This window comes from Schistocerca serialis, chromosome 11 (assembly GCF_023864345.2).
Source record: "Schistocerca serialis cubense isolate TAMUIC-IGC-003099 chromosome 11, iqSchSeri2.2, whole genome shotgun sequence".
Taxonomy (NCBI): Eukaryota; Metazoa; Arthropoda; class Insecta; order Orthoptera; family Acrididae; genus Schistocerca; species Schistocerca serialis.
The window spans coordinates 211,119,426-211,139,762 of NC_064648.1; the positions used below are offsets into that span (position 1 = coordinate 211,119,426).

At 45.7% G+C, this 20,337-nt stretch overlaps 1 protein-coding gene across 1 annotated transcript in view; it reads right to left on the reverse strand.

Annotated features, from left to right (window-relative positions):
• The window catches only part of LOC126426664 (voltage-gated potassium channel subunit beta-2), a 718,526-nt gene that overhangs the window by 58,474 nt on the left and 639,715 nt on the right, over positions 1 to 20,337 (reverse strand). The window contains exons 5-6 of the mRNA XM_050088549.1: positions 13,663 to 13,870; positions 5,356 to 5,483 (exon numbers count right to left, since the gene is read on the reverse strand). Of these exons, the coding sequence (XP_049944506.1) occupies positions 5,356 to 5,483; positions 13,663 to 13,870 (336 nt within the window). The remainder of the gene's footprint in view (positions 1 to 5,355; positions 5,484 to 13,662; positions 13,871 to 20,337) is intronic.

A 20,337-nucleotide genomic window follows, 5' to 3' on the forward strand; every position in this document is an offset into this window, starting at 1 on the left:
CATCAAACCAGTCTCAGGACTGAAGACCACAACAACAACAACAACAACATCGATCGGAGGATGGAATTCACGTATCGTACAGCCGTTACGCCGCCTTCCGTGACCACCAGCGGCGTACGTCGGCCCCACATAATGCCATCCAAAACAGCAGGGAGCCTCCACCTTGCTGCACTCGCTTGACAGTGTGTCTAAGGTGTTCAGCGGTTGCTGTGTCTTATGGTTTGTGTGTGTGTGTCTATATTCACAGAGTGTTTCAGAACCGATTGTCAATAATTCACACATGGAAGGTACAGGCCTAAAGTAGCTAAAAAGCTCCAAACACGTCTCCTACCATTGTCTCGTTGAAGGCATATGTAACACTCGTCGGTGAAGAGAAAGTGATGCCAATCCTGAGCGGTCCATTCGTCATGTTGTTGAGCCCATCTGTACCGCGCTGCATGGTGTCGTGGTTGCTAACAAGAACCTCTCCACAGGCGTCGAGAGTGAAGTTGCGCATCATGCAGCGTATTGCGCAAAGTTTGAGTCGTAACACGACGTCCTGTGGCTGCACGAAAAGGATCATTCAACATGGTGGCGTTTCTGTCTGGGTTCCTCCGAGCCATAATCCGTAGGTAGCGGTCATCCACTGCAGTAGGAGCCCTTGGGCGGCCTGACATCGACAGTTTCTCTCTCTGTATGTCATCCATGTCCTGACAACATCGCTTTGGTTCACTCCGAGACGCCTGGACACTTCCCTTGTTGAGAGCCCTTCCTGGCCAAAAGTAACAAAGTGGATGCGATCGAACCGCGGTATTGACCGTCTAGGCACGGCTGAACTACAGACAACACGAGTCGTGTACCTCCTTCCTGGTAGAATGACTGGAACTGATCGGCTGTCGGACCCCCTCCATCTAATAGGCGCTGCTCATGCATGGTTGTTTACATCTCTGGGCGGGTTTAGTGACATCTCTGAATAGTTAATGGGTCTTTGATACAATATCCACAGGCAACGTTGCCTTCACGAGTTCTGGGAACTGGGGAGATGCAAAACTTTTTTTGTTGTGTACATATGACAACAACATGAGAGAGAGAGATTAGAACGAATAGACAGGAATAAAGACAGTTTTCCCTCTCTCTTCATGTGAATGGATAGGGAAGAAAATAGGAAATATTGGGCCGAAGTGCCTTCCGCCACGTGCGGTTGCAGTCGCTTATGGAGTGTATGTGTGTGCGTGTGTGTCTACATACACAGAGATCAAAAAGGTTCAAATGGCTCTGAGCACTATGGTACTCAACTGCTGTGGTTATCAGTCCCCTAGAACTTGGAATTACTTAAACCTAACTAACCTAAGGACATCACACACATCCATGCCCGAGGCAGGATTCGAACCTGCGACCGTAGCAGTCGCACGGTTCCGGACTGCGCGCCTAGAACCGCGAGACCACCGCGACCGGCATACACAGAGTGTTGCAGAAGTGATGGTCAATAGTTCACACATGGAAAGTACAGGCCAAAAGTAGCTAAAAAGTTCCAATAAACATGGGTCCACAAAACTGTTGTCGAGATACAACACGTTCTCTGTTGCCTTTCATTAGTGCCTCGCAACACATGACATCTCTAAACGTTAGAGTAGGTGTTCGAAATGTTGTCCGAGCCTCTGAGTGCAACACTGATAAAATATGTGACACATTAACTAGTGAACTATACACAAATTGCAACAGTTGGTAATAGAAGAAAACAAATTGAAAATTAACTTTACTGACATGTTACAAGAGTCTCGCCGAACAAAATAGTATTGACCTTAATAGATTCTAAATTACAAACAGATAAGATATACTGGTGAGATGAAGGAGGTATGTGAAACAGCTGTGAATATACAAAAGCAAAATTTTTAAACAGAGCAAGAGAAATTATGGCAACTGAAATAAAAGAATAGGGGGCATGCGAATTAAGTGGGGTTAGAAGTGGCCAGTGCCGGAACTATGTCTGGCTATACAGCACAAAGATCACGCAGACTTATACACGAAGACCGTTTGAAGAGTCCGTGCAAAAATAAAAACTACTTACGTGTTTGGGGTAAACCATTTTTATTTTTCGACATAGTCTCCTCTTAGACTTATAAACTTCGTCCGACGCTGTTCTAATTTGTTAATCCCTTACGAATAATAGGAATTGTCCAAGTCTGCAAAATACCTATTAGTTGCTACAATCATCTCCTCGTTTCAATCAAATCTTTGTCCCGCCAGCCAATTCTTCAAATTGGGGAACAAATAGTACTCTGAGGGAGCCAGGTCTGGAGAACAGGGGGGATGTGAAACGAGTTGGAATCCTATTAATTTTACGACGACAACTGCTGAAGTCTGTGCTAGTGCATTGTCGTGATGGAAAAGGATTTTTTTGCGGTCCAATCGCCGGCGTTTTTCTTGCAGCTCGGTTTTCAAACGGTCAAATAACGATGACTAATATGCATCTGTAACAGTTTTACCCTTTTCCAGATAGTCGATGAGGATTATCCCTTGCGAATCCAAAAAGACAGTCGCCATAACCTTTCCTTTGGATTTTTTGGTGCAGATTCTCCCTTGGTAACCCATTGTTTAGATTGTTGTTTGGTCTCAGGAGTATAGTAATGTATCCATGTTTCATCCACAGTGACGAAACGACGCTTAAAGTACTGCGTATTCTTCCTGAACAGCTGCAAACCATCCTTGCAACACTTCACACGATTCCGTTTTTGGTGAAGCGTGAGCAATCGGGGAACCCATCTTGCGGATAGCTTTCTCATGTCCAAATGTTTATGCAAAATATTATATACCAGTTCATTCGAGATGCCCACAGCACTAGCAATCTCATGCACCTTCACTCTTCTGTCATCCACCACCATATCACGGATTTTATCAATGATTTCTGGAGTCGTGACCTCCACAGAGCGTCCAGAACGTTCAGCATCACTTGTGCCCATATGGCCACTCCGAAAATTTTGAAACCACTTATTAATTGTTCTAATCGAAGGTGCAGAGTCACCGTAATGTTTATCAAGCTTCTATTTGTCTCCTGAGGCGTTTTGCCTTTCATAAAGTAATGTTTAATCACACACGAAATTCTTATCCCTCCATTTTTTGACAATCACTCGACTTCCTTGATTGACACGAATGCCAGACAAAATAAATAGACCAATATGGCTGAAACTTGGTATGTGGTCTTTCCATAGATGCTACTAATTAAACATGACGTCCATATGCGCCCGTGGTGTCAAATGGCTCTGAGCACTACGGGACTTAACTTCTGAGGTCATCAGTCCCCCAGAACTCAGAACTACTTAAACCTAACTAACCTAAGGACATCACACACATCCATGCCCGAGGCAGGATTCGAACCTGCGACCGTAGTGGTCTCGCGGTCCCAGACTGAAGCGCCTAGAACCGCTTGGCCACAACGGCCGGCGCCCGTGGTGTCATTTCTCGGATTTTGCACGGACTTTTGTAACTCCCCTCATATTTATTAATCTCCATTATCTGAAGATAGCCCGTATTCATTCCTTTATGGATAGAACGTAATACTTCATATTGCACTTCGTGACTATGGCCTTCTTTAAGCATGTGGTCTGTAAAAGTAATCGCCTCTTTTCTAAGTTTCCAACTACCGTGGTGTCCGTTCAAGCGGGTCCATGTTTCCCTGCCATCCTGACCTATTGTAGATGTGTGATTGTAAATGTTTCACTTGACTGCACTAAGAGACGATGACGTGATGTGTCGCAAGGTGGAGAGAAAAATTTCATGAACTATTGGATGATATAAGGGCGTGAAACATGTGCCGAGTCTTTCATTTGCCAACTAGTGCCTCGCTCGCTAACGGCGTTTGCTCCGTAACGTGTGTTAAGCGTAACAACTTTGACGTCACAACTTACGGTGCACTTTGACGGTTTTCGCAAGGTATGAAATTCAACAAAAGCAAAACGAGGATAATGGAATGTAGTCGAGTTAACTCGTGTGATGCTGGGGGAATTAGATTAGGGAAAGAGACACTTAAAGTAGTAAAGGAGTTTTGCTATTTGCGGAGCAAAATAACTGATGATGGTCGAAGTAGAGGATATAAAATGTAGACTGGCAATGGCAAGGAAAGCGTTTCTGAAGGAGAGAAATTTGTTAACATCGAGTATAGATTTAAGTGTCAGGAAGTCGTTTCTGAAAGATTGGTTCAAATGGCTCTGAGCACTATGGGACTTAACATCGGTGGTCATCAGTCCCCTAGAACTTAGAACTACTTAAACCTAACTAACCTACGGACATCACACACATCCATGCCCGAGGCAGGATTCGAAACTGCGACCGTAGCAGTCGCGCGGTTCCGGACTGAGCGCCTGAACCGCTAGACCACCGCGGCCGGCGGTTTCTGAAAGTATTTGTATGGAGTGTAGCCGTGTATGGAAGTGAAACGTGGACGATAGATAGTTCGGACAAGAATAGAATAGAAGCTTTCGAAATGTGGTGCTACAGAAGAATGTTGAAGATTAGGTGGGTAGATCACATAACTCATGTGGTGGTATTCAATAGGATTGGGGAGAAGAGGAGTTTGTGGCACAACATGACTAGAAGAAGGGATCGGTTAGTAGGACATGTTCTGAGGCATCAAGGGATCACCAATTTAGTACTGGAGGGGAGCGTGGAGGGTAAAAATCGTAGAGGGAGACCAATAGATGAGTACATTAAGCAGATTCAGAAGGATGTAGGCTGCAGTAGGTACTGGGAGATGAAGCAGCTTGCACAGGATACAGTAGCATGGAGAGCTGCATTAAACCAGTCTAAGGACTGAAGACCACAACAACAACGACAACAACAACAACAACAACAACATGAGACAGATAGGACTACTGTCGGAAACATAACTTATGAGGAGAAAAAAAATCAGCGCAACGGCGTTGCTGCAGTGGATACACCGGTTCCCGTGTGATCACCGAAGTTAAGCGCTGTCGGGCGTGGTCGGCACTTGGATGGGTGACCATTCGGGCCGCCATATGCTATTACCATTTTTCAGGGTGCACTCAGCGTCGTAATGTCAATTGAGGAGCTACTCGACCGAATAGCAGCGGCTCCAGTCACAGAGAACCATCATAACGACCGGGAGAGCGGCGTGCTGACCATGCGCTCCTCCTATCCGCATCCTCAGTGAGGATGACACGGCGGTCGGATGGTCCCGGTGGGCCACTTGTGGCCTGAAGACGGAGTGCTTTGCTTATAAAAAAATAGGTAGAACTCTATAAATTCGCAGCTTTCCGCAGTATGGGAACCACCAGCGATGCCTGGATGAATGAGTAACTAGCCAGTATTTGGCCTGGCGGTTCACTACTGTAGCAGCCGCAGCGTGGGTGGGCTACGCACCTTCCATGGGGCACATGGGGTCGGCCTTGTGCACGATGACGACGTCTATGTAGGTGAGCTGCAGGCGCTGCAGAGACGCCTTCACGGACTCGATCACGTGCTTCCGGGACAGGCCGCGCTCGTCAGACCTGCAAAGCAAACCAGACAGACCAGCTTTCCTTTAGCGGGGCTCACATGGCAATGACTATGTTCTAAGAAATAAAATTAAAAAAGTAAAAAATGACGCACCACAGAGGAATTACCTGAATGGCATGAAAATCGACAGATGTGGTGTACATGTACAGACAAAAAATGAATACAGTTGCAGAAAAATTGGATGATTTATGCAAGAGAAAGAGCTTGACAAATTGAGCAGGGCAGTAGCGTGTTATTCCTCCTGTGGCCGTTATGCAAGCAGCTACTGGGCTGGGCATTGATTGGTGGAGTTGTTGGATGTCGTCCTGAGGGATGTTGTGCCAAATTCTGTCCAATTGGAGCTTTAGATCGTCATAATCCCGAGGCTTGGAGAGTCCTGCCCATAAAGCAACAAACGTTCTCCATTTGGGAGAGATCCGGTAACCTTGTTGGCCAAGGCGAGGTTTGCAAGCAGTTAAGAATCTTGCTGTGTGCGAGTGGGCATTATCTTGCTGAAACGTAAGCCCAGGATGGCTTGCCATGAAGGGCAACAAAATGGGGTGTAGAATATCGTTGACGTACTACTGTGCTTTAAGGGTGCGGCGGATGACAACCAAAGGAAAATTGGATGATTTATGCAAGAGAAAGTGCTTCACAAATTGAGCAGGGCAGTAGCGTGTTATTCCTCCTGTGGCCGTTATGCAAGCAGCTACTGGGCTGGGCATTGATTGGTGGAGTTGTTGGATGTCGTCCTGAGGGATGTTGTGCCAAATTCTGTCCAATTGGAGCTTTAGATCGTCATAATCCCGAGGCTTGGAGAGTCCTGCCCATAAAGCAACAAACGTTCTCCATTTGGGAGAGATCCGGTAACCTTGTTGGCCAAGGCGAGGTTTGCAAGCAGTGAAGAATCTTGCTGTGTGCGAGTGGGCATTATCTTGCTGAAATGTAAGCCCAGGATGGCTTGCCATGAAGGGCAACAAAATGGGGTGTAGAATATCGTTGACGTACTACTGTGCTTTAAGGGTGCGGCGGATGACAACCAAAGGAAAATTGGATGATTTATGCAAGAGAAAGTGCTTCACAAATTGAGCAGGGCAGTAGCGTGTTATTCCTCCTGTGGCCGTTATGCAAGCAGCTACTGGGCTGGGCATTGATTGGTGGAGTTGTTGGATGTCGTCCTGAGGGATGTTGTGCCAATTTCTGTCCAATTGGAGCTTTAGATCGTCATAATCCCGAGGCTTGGAGAGTCCTGCCCATAAAGCAACAAACGTTCTCCATTTGGGAGAGATCCGCCAACCTTATTGGCTGAGGTGAGCTTTGGCAAGCAGTAAAAAGTCTTGCTGTGTGCGGGCGGGCATTATCTTGCTGAAATGTACGCTCAGGATGGTTTGCCATGACGTACCACTGTGCTGTGAGGGTACGGCGGATGACAACCAAAGGAGTACTGGCTTTTTTGGAGTCACCAGTCTTCCGACCGTAGCACTTGTAACCCTACATCCTCAATTATTCCCAGGATGTATTCCAATCCCTGTCTTCCTCTGCAGTTTTTGTCCTCTATAGCTCCTTCTAGTACCATGGAAGTCATTCCCTGATATCTTAACACATGTCCCATCATCCTTCCCTTCTCAATGTTTTCCACATATTCCATTCCTTTCTGATTCTGTGCAGAACCTCCTCATTTTTTATCTTATCAGTCCACCGAATTTTCAACATTCTTCTTCAAATACTTTGATTCTTATCTGTTCCGGTGTTAGGAGTGTGTCACAACTCTCCGTTACATAAAACAGCATAATCAACTTAACGCTATTCTTTGCATCGTGTAAGCACTCAGATATCGATAATAACAATCTGAGGGCGAAACATGGGAGCGCGATTCTAAGCATTGTTGTGAGACGAGAGGGGAAGTAGTACTGTCGGTCGAAAGCTCGGAAACAGACGTGTCACGATTCCCTCACGTCGGTGATGGCAGATCCTACCACACTCAAGGTGTGATTTCATTTATATAGCCGGGAGAGATTTAGATGGCTTAACTACGCTTGAAGATGGAAGTTGTTGTGGTCTTCAGTCCTGAGACTGGTTTGATGCAGCTCTCCATGCTACCCTATCCTGTGCAAGCTTCTTCATCTCCCAGTACCTACTGCAGCCTACATCCTTCTGAATCTGCTTAATGTATTCATCTCTTGGCCTTCCTCTACGATTTTTACCCTCCACGCTGCCCTCCAATACTAAATTGGTGATCCCTTGATGCCTCAGAACATGTCCTACCAACCGATCCCTTCTTCTAGTCAAGTTGCGCTCCCCAATCCTATTGAATACCTCCTCATTAGTTATATGATCTACCCATCTAATCTTCAGCATTCTTCTGTAGCACCACATTTCGAAAGCTTCTATTCTCTTCTTGTCCAAACTATTTATCGTCCATGTTTCACTTCCATACATGGCTACGCTCCATACAAATACTTTCAGAAACGACTTCCTGACACTTAAATCTACACTCGATGTTAACAAATTTCTCTTCTTCAGAAACGATTTCCTTGCCATTGCCAGTCTACATTTTATATCCTCTCTACTTCGACCGTCATCAGTTATTTTGCTCCCCAAATAGCAAAACTCCTTTACTACTTTAAATGTCTCATTTCCTAATCTGATTCCCTCAGCATCACCCGACTTAATTTGACAACATTCATCCTCGTTTTGCTTTTGTTGATGTTCATCTTATATGCTCCTTTCAAGACACTGTCCATTCCGTTCAACTGCTCTTCCAATTCCTTTGCTGTCTCTGACAGAATTACAATGTCATCGGCGAACCTCAAAGTTTTTATTCCTTCTCCATGAATTTTAATACCTACTCCGAATTCTTCTTTTGTTTCCTTTACTGCTTGGTCAGTATACAGATTGAATAACATCGGGGATAGGCTACAGCCTTGTCTCACTCCCTTCCCAACCACTGCTTCCCTTTCATGCCCCTCGACTCTTATAACTGCCATCTGGTTTCTGTACAAATTGTAAATAGCCTTTCGCTCCCTGTATTTTACCCCTGCCACCTTTAGAATTTGAAAGAGGGTATTCCAGTCAACATTGTCAAAAGCCTTCTCTAAGTACTAATGCTAGAAACATAATTTTGCCTTTCTTTAATCCATCTTCTAAGATAAGTCGTAGGGTCAGCATTGCCACAAGTGTTCCAATATTTCTACGGAATTCGAACTGATCTTCCCCGAGGTCGGCGTCTACCAGTTTTTCCATTCGTCTGTAAAGAATTCGTTTTGATATTTTGCAACTGTGATTTACTAAACTGATAGTTCGGTAATTTTCACATCTGTCAACACCTGCTTTCTTTGGGATTGGAATTACTATATTCTTCTTGAAGTCTGAGTCTTCTTGAAGTCTTGAGTCTCAGATATCTAAGGCCGAAACATGGAAGGCAGAGGGCATGTAACTTGGGGAACGTCGGATATTACAACGTCTCAAGCAACGCCTTGCTGCATCGGTAACCTGCCCATCATCCATATACCTCTTTTCGTAAACTGCGCCGGCCGCAGTGGCCTGGAACCGCGCGGCTGCTACGGTCGCAGGTTCGAATCCTGCCTCGGGCATGGATGTGTGTGATGTCTTTAGGTTGGTTAGGTTTAAGTAGTTCTAAGGTCTAGGGGACTGATAACCACAGATGTTAAGTCCCATAGTGATCAGAGCCATCTGAACCATTTTTAATTCATAAATATGCTGTGGTTTATTAAATGTTAATGTAACTTTGAAATTGAAATTATTAGTTAATCTGGCACTCAGCTATTATTGATACGTATATCATTGTTATTGTCACCATCTATTATTGGTTATGATGATTCTGAAGTTTTAAATAGACTTAATTTATGAAATCCATTCTGACAAGTTATTTAGTAGCTAACAGGACCCAAGTAAACTCCTATTAAATTCATTCTTAGTAACAATAAGCTTTAGCCGCTGTTGCTGTATGCTGCTGCGAATTGCTGTAAACCACATGGAAAACATGTGTGTGAAATCTTCTGGTACCTAATTGCTAAGGTCATCAGTCCCTAAGCTTACACACTACTTAACCTAAATTATCCTAAGGACAAACACACGCACCCATGCCCGAGGGAGGACTCGAACCTTTGCCGAGACCAGCCGCACAGTCCATGTCTGCAGCGTAAACCACATGGACAAGAGGTGAGTGTAAAACTTAGGGCAAAACAGACACACTGACACACCACAACACGTCACGTACTCTAAGCCAGTAAATTCCGTTGCACAAGACAGATACTGTATCACTTGTAAATTCTTATTCAAATACGCAGTCAAATAGCTTATCCAAATGTTAGTTTTAAGTTTCTTATGTAACGATATGTCGAGGGTTTAAATGACAGTGAAACTGACTCTCACACAACATGCGAACAGTGTTATGCAGGTTAGATTCCGTTTACTGATAGCTCAGGTTGTTTATCCAGTCCATTTTCACAGACGAACATAGGCGTATTTGTTGTAGGAACGCCACATATTGGTTGCATATACGTTACACCGGCTTTCTCACCGTCCATGTTTTACTATCATACAATACTATCCTTCAAAGCTAAACCTTTAGAAATTTCTTCCTCAAATTAAGGTCTATGTTTGACACTAGTAGACTTCCCTTCCTCAAGAAAGGCCTTTCTGCCAATGCTGGTCTGCTTCTAATGTCCTCCTTGCTCCGTCTACCGTTGGCTATTTTGCTCACTAGGTAGCAGAATTCCTTAACTTCATCTATTTCGTGACCATCAATGCGACGTTACGTTTGTCGCTGTTCTCATTTCTACTGCTCCTCATTACTTTCGCCTTTCTTCGATTTACTCCCAGTCTATAATCTGAACTCATTAGACTGTTGATTCCATTCAGTAGATCCCCTAATTTTTCCTTACTTTCACTCAGGATAGCAATGTCATCAGCGAATTGTATCACCAATGTCCTTTCACATTGAATTTTAATGCAATTCCTAAACCTTTCTTTTATTTTCATCATTTCTTCTTCAATGTACAGATTGAACAGTAGGGGCGAAAGACTACATCACTGTCTTACACCGTTTTAAATCCGAGCACTTCCTTCTTGGTCGTTCACTCTTATTATTTCCGCTAGGTTCTTGTACGTATTGTATACTATCCGTCTTTCGCTATAGCTTACCCCCATTTTTCTCAGGAGTTCGAACACCTAGCACCATTTTACATTGTCGAATGCTTTTTCGAGGTCGACAAATCCTATGGACGTGTCCTGATTTTTCTTTTAGTGGTTCCATTATCAACCGCAATGTGAGGCTTTTTGAGGATGATGCTGTAGTATGTCGAGGTGTTGTAACAATCGAAAATTGTACTGAAATGCAGGAGGATCTGCAAAGAATTGGTGCATGGTGCAGGGAATGGCAATTGAATCACAGTGTAGACAAGTGTAATGTGCTGCGAATACACAGAAAGGAGGATCCCTTATCATTTAGCTACAATATAGCAGGTCAGCAACTGGAAGCAGTTAATTCCATAAATTATCTGGCAGTAGACATTAGGAGTGATTTAAAATGGAATGATCATATAAAATTAATCGTCGGTAAAGCAGATGCCAGACTGAGATTCATTGGAAGAATTCTAAGGGTATACAATCCGAAAACAAAGGAAGTAGGTTACAGTACGCTTGTTCGCCCACTGCTTGAATACTACTCAGCAGTGTGGGATCCGTACCAGATAGGGTTGATAGAAGAGATAGAGAAGATCCAACGAAAGGCAGCGAGCTTCGTTACAGGATCATTTAGTATTCGCGAAAGCGTTACGGAGACGACACATAAACTGCAGTGGAAGACTCTGCAGGAGAGACGCTCAGTAGCTCGGTACGGGCTTTTGTTGAAGTTTCGAGAACATACCTTCACCGAAGAGTCAAGCAGTATATTGCTCCCTCCTACGTATATCTCGCAAAGAGACCACGAGGGTAAAATCAGAGATATTACAGCCCACACAGAGGCATATCGACAATCTTTCTTTCCACGAACAATACGAGACTGGAATAGAAGGGAGAACCGATAGAGGTACTCAAGGCACCCTCCGCCACACACCGTCAAGTGGCATGCGGAGTATGGATGTAGATGTAGATGTAGAAAGTTGCCTGATATGAAATAAAATCCTCCGACCGATAGTGCAACCGTATCGGCAGCATATTGGTGAGGCATTCGCCTTCGTGGACGACAATTCGCGCCCCCATCGTGCACATCTCGCAAATGACTTCCTTCAGGATAACGACATCGCTCGATTAGAGTGGCCAGCATCTTGTCCAGACATGAACCCTATCGAACACGCCTGGGATGGGTTAAAAAGGGCTGTTTATGGACGACGTGACCCACCAACCACTCTGAGGGATCTGCGCGGAATCGCCATTAAGGAGTGGGACAATCTGGACCAACAGTGCCTTGATGAACTTGTGAATGGTATCCCACGACGAATACAGGCGTGCACCAATGCAAGAGGACGTGCTACTGGCTATTAGAGGTACCAGTATGTACAGGAATCTGGACCACCACGTCTGAAGTTCTCGCTGTATGATGGTGCGACATGCAATGTGTGGTTTTCATGAGCAATAAAAATGATGTTTCTATTGATCTCTATTCGAATTTTATGGACAGTATTCGGAACTCTCGCAGTGCAAAACATTTTCTACATCTACATCTACACCCATACTCCACAAGCCACCTGACGGTGTGTGGCGGAGGGTACCTTGAGTACCTCTATCGGTTCTCCCTTCTATTCCAGTCTCGTATTGTTTGTGGAAAGAAGGATTGTCGGTATGCCTCTGTGTGGGCTCTAATCTCTCTGATTTTATGCTCACGGTCTCTTCGCGAGATATACGTAGGAGGGAGCAATATACTGCTCGACTCCTCGGTGAAGGTATGTTCTCGAAACTTTGACAAAAGCCCGTACCGAGCTACTGAGCGTCTCTCCTGCAGAGTCTTCCACTGCAGTTTATGTGTCGTCTCCGTAACACTTTCGCGATTACTAAATGATCCTGTAACGAAGCGCGCTGCTCTCCGTTGGATCTTCTCTATCTCTTCTATCAGCCCTATCTGGTACGGATCCCACACTGCTGAGCAGTATTCAAGCAGCGGGCGAACAAGTGTACTGTAACCTACTTCCTTTGTTTTCGGACTGCGTTTCCTTAGGATTCTTCCAACGAATCTCAGTCTGGCATCTGCTTTACCGACGATTAATTTTATAAGGTCACTCCATTTTAAATCACTACCAATGCCTACTCCCAGATAATTTATGGAATTAACTGCTTCCAGTTGCTGACCTGCTATATCGTAGCTAAATGATAAAGGATCTTCCTTTCTGTCCGCAGCTCGTGGTCGTGCGGTAGCGTTCTCGCTTCCCACGCCCTGCTTCCCGGGTTCGATTCCCGGCGGGGTCAGGGATTTTCTCTGCCTCGTGATGACTGGGTGTTGTGTGATGTCCTTAGGTTAGTTAGGTTTAAGTAGTTCTAAGTTCTAGGGGACTGATGACCATAGCTGTTAAGTCCCATAGTGCACAGAGCCATTTGAACCATTTTCTTCTTCCTTTCTGTGTATTCGCAGCACATTACACTTGTCTACACTGAGATTCAATTGCCATTCTCTACACCGTGTCAATTTGTTGCAGATACTCCTGCATTTCAGTACAATTTTCGATTGTACAACCTCTCGATATACCACAGCATCATCCGCAAAAAGCCTCAGTGAACTTCCGATGTCATCCACCAGGTCGTTTATGTGTATTGTGAATAGCAACGGTCCTACGACACTCCCCTGCGGCGCACCTGAAATCACTCTTACTTCGGAAGACTTCTCTCCACTGAGAATGACATGCTGCGTTCTGTTATCTAGGAACTCTTCAATCCAATCACACAATTGGTCTGATAGTCCATACGCTCTTACTTTGTTCATTAAACGACTGTGGGGGGCTGTATCGAACGCCTTGCGGAAGTCAAGAAACACGGCATCTACCTGGGAGCCCGTGTCCATGGCCGTCTGAGTCTCGTGGACGAATGTATATATCTTGATGTATGTATCTTCGATTTAAAAAAAAATATGGAGAGGAATTGGAACGAATAAGTTACGCTCTTGTTGTGTAATTGTATGGATGCAAAGAGGGTAGACATTGTCAGTGGATGCCGGCGTGGAGTGCCTGTAGCGGTACGCACTTGGTGTTCCAGTAGATCTTGGTGGTGACGATGTAGGAGGAGCGCTTCCAGCCGTGCCGCTGGAGGATGCGTCCCAGCTCCAGCTCGGCGCGCGGCCCGCTGTACGCCTCGGACAGGTCGAACACGTTGATGCCCGAGTCGTAGGCGAGCAGCACGATCTGCTCGGCCGCCTCCTCCGTCACGCCGGAGCTGAATGTCACCCAGGTGCCTGTCCACAGAGGTAGAGAGAAGAAAGGCGTGAGCATTTGTAGCAAAAGCCGTGATCACACGTATCAGGCCAAAAATGTTCCACTTTGCGCTGTCACAGCTGTGTCGGTAGTCAACATGTCCAAAAGTGTAAGTCTGGCTCGTCCGCGCGTGCAGCTATAACTGTGCAACCTGCCCGCACAGTCCCATGGGTCTTCTGTAGTTCAAATGGTTCAAATGGCTCTGAGCTCTATGGGACTTAACATCTATGGTCATCAGTCCCCTAGAACTTAAAACTACTTAAACCTAACTAACCTAAGGACAGCACACAACACCCAGCCATGACGAGGCAGAGAAAATCCCTCACCCTGCCGGGAATCGAACCCGGGAACCCGGGCGCTGGAAGCGAGAGCGCTACCGCACGACCACGAGCTGCGGGCTCTTCTGTAGTGTGGCAGTCCTCTATCCACCATCTCTGAAGAAGGTTACCGTCAGAACTGCACACATTCGGTTCGAAGATAAGGGTGTGAAAAGAGGGCGTCGCACCAAAGGACTTCTTGACGGAACTCGGTGAACCATTTGGGAATGGCGAGCCGAAATGGCTGAGATTGGCCAGAATGTTCCTTCCAGAATGTTCGAAAGTGTCGGCCTTCCAAACCGCTTGGGACTACTCGACAGCCTTCGAGGCTTTTGAGATTCTTCCAGAAGGTTTGAAGATGTCACAGAGTGTTCTAGAATTTCCCAGAATTTTCGAGAATGTTGCGTTACCCTGTTGTGATAGAGAATTATACCAGTTCAAAAGAACATTATATATATACAGGGTGAGTCACCTAACGTTACCGCTGGATATATTTCGTAAACCACATCAAATAATGACGAATCGATTCCACAGACCGAACGTGAGGGGAGGGGCTAATGTAATTGGTTAAAACAAAGCATAAAAAAATGCACGGAAGTATGTTTTTTAACACAAACCTACGTTTTTTTAAAATGGAACCCCGTTAGTTTTGTTAGCACATCTGAACATATAAACAAATACGTAATCAGTGCCGTTTGTTGCATTGTAAAATGTTAATTACATCCGGAGAGATTGTAACCTAAAGTTGACGCTTGAGTACCACTCCTCCGCTGTTCGATCGTGTGTATCGGAGAGCACCGAATTACGTAGGGATCCAAAGCGAACGGTGATGGACCTTAGGTACAGAAGAGACTGGAACAGCACATTACGTCCACATGCTAACACCTTTTTATTGGTCTTTTCCACTGACGCACATGTACATTACCATGAGGGGTGAGGTGCACGTTCGACGGGCGTTTCGTAGGACGTGGAGGACGCATAAATTGGTCAGCCCGTTCTCCTGATCTTACACCTCTGGACTTCTTTCTGTGGGGTACGTTAAAGGAGAATGTGTACCGTGATGTGCCTACAACCCCAGAGGATATGAAACAACGTATTGTGGCAGCCTGCGGCGACATTACACCAGATGTACTGCGGCGTCTACGACATTCATTACGCCAGAGATTGCAATTGTGTGCAGCAAATGATGGCCACCACATTCAACATCTATTGGCCTGACATGTCGGGACACACTCTATTCCACTCCGTAATTGAAAACGGAAACCACGTGTGTACGTGTACCTCACCCCTCGTGGTAATGTACATGTGCGTCAGTGAAAAAGACCAATAAAAAGGCGTTAGCATGTGGACGTAATGTGCTGTTCCAGTCTCTTCTGTACCTAAGGTCCATCACCGTTCCCTTTAGGCCCTACGTAATTCGGTGCTCTCCGATACACACGATCGAACAGCGGAGGAGTGGTACTCAAGCGTCAACTTTAGGTTACAATCTCTCCGGATGTAATTAACAGCCGGCCGAAGTGGCCGTGCGGTTAAAGGCGCTGCGGTCTGGAACCGCAAGACCGCTACAGTCGCAGGTTCGAATCCTGCCTCGGGCATGGATGTTTGTGATGTCCTTAGGTTAGTTAGGTTTAACTAGTTCTAAGTTCTAGGGGACTAATGACCTCAGCAGTTGAGTCCCATAGTGCTCAGAGCCATTTTTGATGTAATTAACATTTTACAATGCAACAAACGGCACTGATTACGTATTTGTTTATATGTTCAGATGTGCTAACAAAACTAACGGGGTTCCATTTAAAAAAAGGTAGGTTTGTGTTAAAAAACGTACTTCCGTGCATTTTTTTATGGTTTGTACTATCCAATTACACTAGCCCCTCTCCTGACGTTCTGTCTGTGGAATCGATTCGTCAGTATTTGATGTGGTTTACGAAATATATCCAGCGGTAACGTTAGGTGACTCACCCTGTATATATAGGGTGTCTCAGATATCTTGTCCACGCAAAATATCTCTGGAACAATAACAGCTTTTGGTAAACGACTTTCACCGGTATCAATGTAGGGCCGGGGCCCATGAATGTACACATTTGGAAACATTCTAAAACGAAAGCATATATGTTTTTTAACACAAACTTATGTTTTTTTTTAAATGGAACTCCTATATTTTTTCTTCAGCAATCCACAGCATGACAAAGCACATACACAATGGCGTTGATTGCATCGCAATATTCCCATTACATCCCGAGATATTGAGACGCGAGGGTTGACGCTTGAAACACCCGACATGCGCTGCTAGCGCACGTCCTGAGGCTCAGGCGTGAACCCCATGCTGCCCGTAATCGCGATGTGATTGACATGTGTAATCACACTTCCATACTTATCAAGAGGTCCGAAACGAATAATACGGTCTGCTGCCATCAACTCTCATAAGCACATAATGGTTTCCCTCTTCCACGTTTTACGTATCTACGTACACAATATGAACCAGTACCGATCGGTGTACACCCGTCAGGTTGTCTTATTTATCCTGCACACCCAAAATAAGGTTTATCTAATGCGTTATATGACCCATTGTGCCTGTCGCGCAGGGTCTGGCTCTACCTAGTAAAGTGTCCATCGTAGTTCCCACTACTGCCACAGTTACCACTTCGCCTTGTTTATGATTTGCGACCCATGCAAACTCCTGTACTCCACCACCCTCCGAGCATCCCATTTGTTGTTGCTTTGGCGTGCAGTACACCGCTTGCCAGTGTTGTCGTGCATCAGAGTAATCTAGTGACGGCACGGAGGTAGTACACATTGTGAATAAATGTTGTGTTGTGGAACTTATACTGTACAGTATAATGTACACACATGAAGATATGGTAGAAATGCTGCTCATCTATGGAGAATGTACGTTGACGGGAAATACGTTATGAGATTGCTTGTTTGTTGATAGTACTGTTAGCGAACATTGTGATTATTAAGTAAATATGTCTGTTTTCTACCCTACTCTACATACCTGTACTGTACCCTGTTGTAGGTGGACGAAATGCTGTTCAGGCAGAACGACTGTACAGAAGACGATTCCCTGACAAGCCATCGCCTTCGCGCCGGATGTTTGCTCGTCTCACATCTCGTCTACGTGAAACGGGAAGCTTAAATCCGAGACCTCGACATCGTCCTAGAACACGCACAGATGAACGTGCTGAAGTTGCTGTGCTCGCTACCATAGCTGTGAATCCTCAAATCAGCACACGTCAAATTGAACGTGATGTTGGTGTGTCGAAATCAAGTGCACAGCGTATTCTTAAACGTCATAAATTTCATCCTTACCATGTTAATTTACACCAGGGTCTTCATGGAAATGACTTCCGCAATAGGGTAACATTTTGTCGGTGGGCTCAGCAAAAACTTCTGACTAATCCAAATTTTTTTCGCAGATGTTCTCTTTACCGACGAGGCATCATTCTTCAACAAAGGAATTGCCAATATGAGGATTATGCATTATTGGTCCGCAGACAATCCAAAATGGCTCCGTCAGGTAGAGCATCAACGTCCGTGCAAAGTTAATGTTTGGTGTGGGATTATCGGACCTTTCTTTATAAATGGCATCCAAAATGGCAGACAATACTCCAGATTTATACGACACAATCTTCCTGTTCTCTTGGACACCGTACCTCTGAACCGGAGAATGGTCATGTGGTATCAGCATGACGGATGCTCCGCACATAACGCCTAACGAGCACGACGACTTCTGAACCGTAAGTTCGCTGGTAGGTGGATTGGACGAGGTGGCCCAGTTAGGTGGCCTGCCCGATCTCCGGACCTTACACCGCTGGATTATTTTCTTTGGGGAGCAGTGAAGGATGCTGTTTACCAACATGAACCAACAACACCAGAGGACATGAAGCAACGCATTATTGATGCTTATACAGCCATCAAAGAGGAAACAGTAGCACGAAGTGGGGCATCCTTCATCCGCAGACTGACCCTATGTATGCAAGCCAATGGGCATCACTTTGAGCATGAGATGTGAACGCTATGTTTAGTATGTACTGCTGGTATCACAGTGGAAGTTTCTACAAAGGGCCATTTTACCCAGTGATGTTAAGAAACATTTGTTTGCAACAATTTGTCATTTAACGCATTAGATAAACATAACATTCATAATTATGTGATAATAAAACTGTTTGGTTAAACATGTTTACATTCATCTTCTATGTCCTATCTGAACTTCCCAAATCAAAACATTTTTACCTAAACAGCGGTAAAACTTTTAGCTCACTTGCTCGTTTCACTAAAACCATCAACATGAATTTTACTATTACGAGTGAATGATTAACTGTCACTTGCGCTAGATCTACAGTAAAGTTTTAACGTTGAACGGCATTACCTTTTTAGTAACGGATTAACGATAAGCGAAGTTAACTTTGTGACTAACGTTGCGGTACACAGGTATGCTACAGAACCGCGTCACCCCTAGCCTATGGGATAAATACCTGCTGGAATGTACGACGTTAATGCAGGATGGCAACAGGCCGTATTATTCGTTTCGGACCTCTTGATAAGTATGGAAGTGTGATTACGCATTTCAATCACATCCCGATTACGGGCAGCATGGGGTTCACGCCTGAGCCTCAGGACGTGCGCTAGCAGCGCATGTCGGGTGTTTCAAGCGTCAACTTCGCGTCTCAATATCTCGGGATGTAATGTGAATATAGCGATGCAATCAACGCCATTGTGTATGTGCTTTGTCATGCTGTGGATTGCTGAAGAAAAAATATAGGAGGTCCATTAAAAAAAACATAAGTTTGTGTTAAAAAACACATATGCTTTCGTTTTAGAATGTTTCCAAATGTGTACATTCATGGGCCCCAGCCCTACACTGATACCGGTGAAAGTCGTTTTCCAGTAGCTGTTATTGTTCCAGAGATATTTTGGGTGGACAAGATAGCTGGGACACCCTATATATATATATATATATATACACTCCTGGAAATTGAAATAAGAACACCGTGAATTCATTGTCCCAGGAAGGGGAAACTTTATTGACACATTCCTAGGGTCAGATACATCACATGATCACACTGACAGAACCACAGGCACATAGACACAGGCAACAGAGCATGCACAATGTCGGCACTAGTACAGTGTATATCCACCTTTCGCAGCAATGCAGGCTGCTATTCTCCCATGGAGACGATCGTAGAGATGCTGGATGTAGTCCTGTGGAACGGCTTGCCATGCCATTTCCACCTGGCGCCTCAGTTGGACCAGCGTTCGTGCTGGACGTGCAGACCGCGTGAGACGACGCTTCATCCAGTCCCAAACATGCTCAATGGTGGACAGATCCGGAGATCTTGCTGGCCAGGGTAGGTGACTTACACCTTCTAGAGCACGTTGGGTGGCACGGGATACATGCGGACGTGCATTGTCCTGTTGGAACAGCAAGTTCCCTTGCCGGTCTAGAAATGGTAGAACGATGGGTTCGATGATGGTTTGGATGTACCGTGCACTATTCAGTGTCCCCTCGACGATCACCAGTGGTGTACGGCCAGTGTAGGAGATCGCTCCCCACACCATGATGCCGGGTGTTGGCCCTGTGTGCCTCGGTCGTATGCAGTCCTGATTGTGGCGCTCACCTGCACGGCGCCAAACACGCATACGACCATCATTGGCACCAAGGCAGAAGCGACTCTCATCGCTGAAGACGACACGTCTCCATTCGTCCCTCCATTCACGCCTGTCGCGACACCACTGGAGGCGGGCTGCACGATGTTGGGGCGTGAGCGGAAGACGGCCTAACGGTGTGCGGGACCGTAGCCCAGCTTCATGGAGACGGTTGCGAATGGTCCTCGCCGATACCCCAGGAGCAACAGTGTCCCTAATTTGCTGGGAAGTGGCGGTGCGGTCCCCTACGGCACTGCGTAGGATCCTACGGTCTTGGCGTGCATCCGTGCGTCGCTGCGGTCCGGTCCCAGGTCGACGGGCACGTGCACCTTCCGCCGACCACTGGCGACAACATCGATGTACTGTGGAGATCTCACGCCCCACGTGTTGAGCAATTCGGCGGTACGTCCACCCGGCCTCCCGCATGCCCACTATACGCCCTCCCTCAAAGTCCGTCAACTGCACATACGGTTCACGTCCACGCT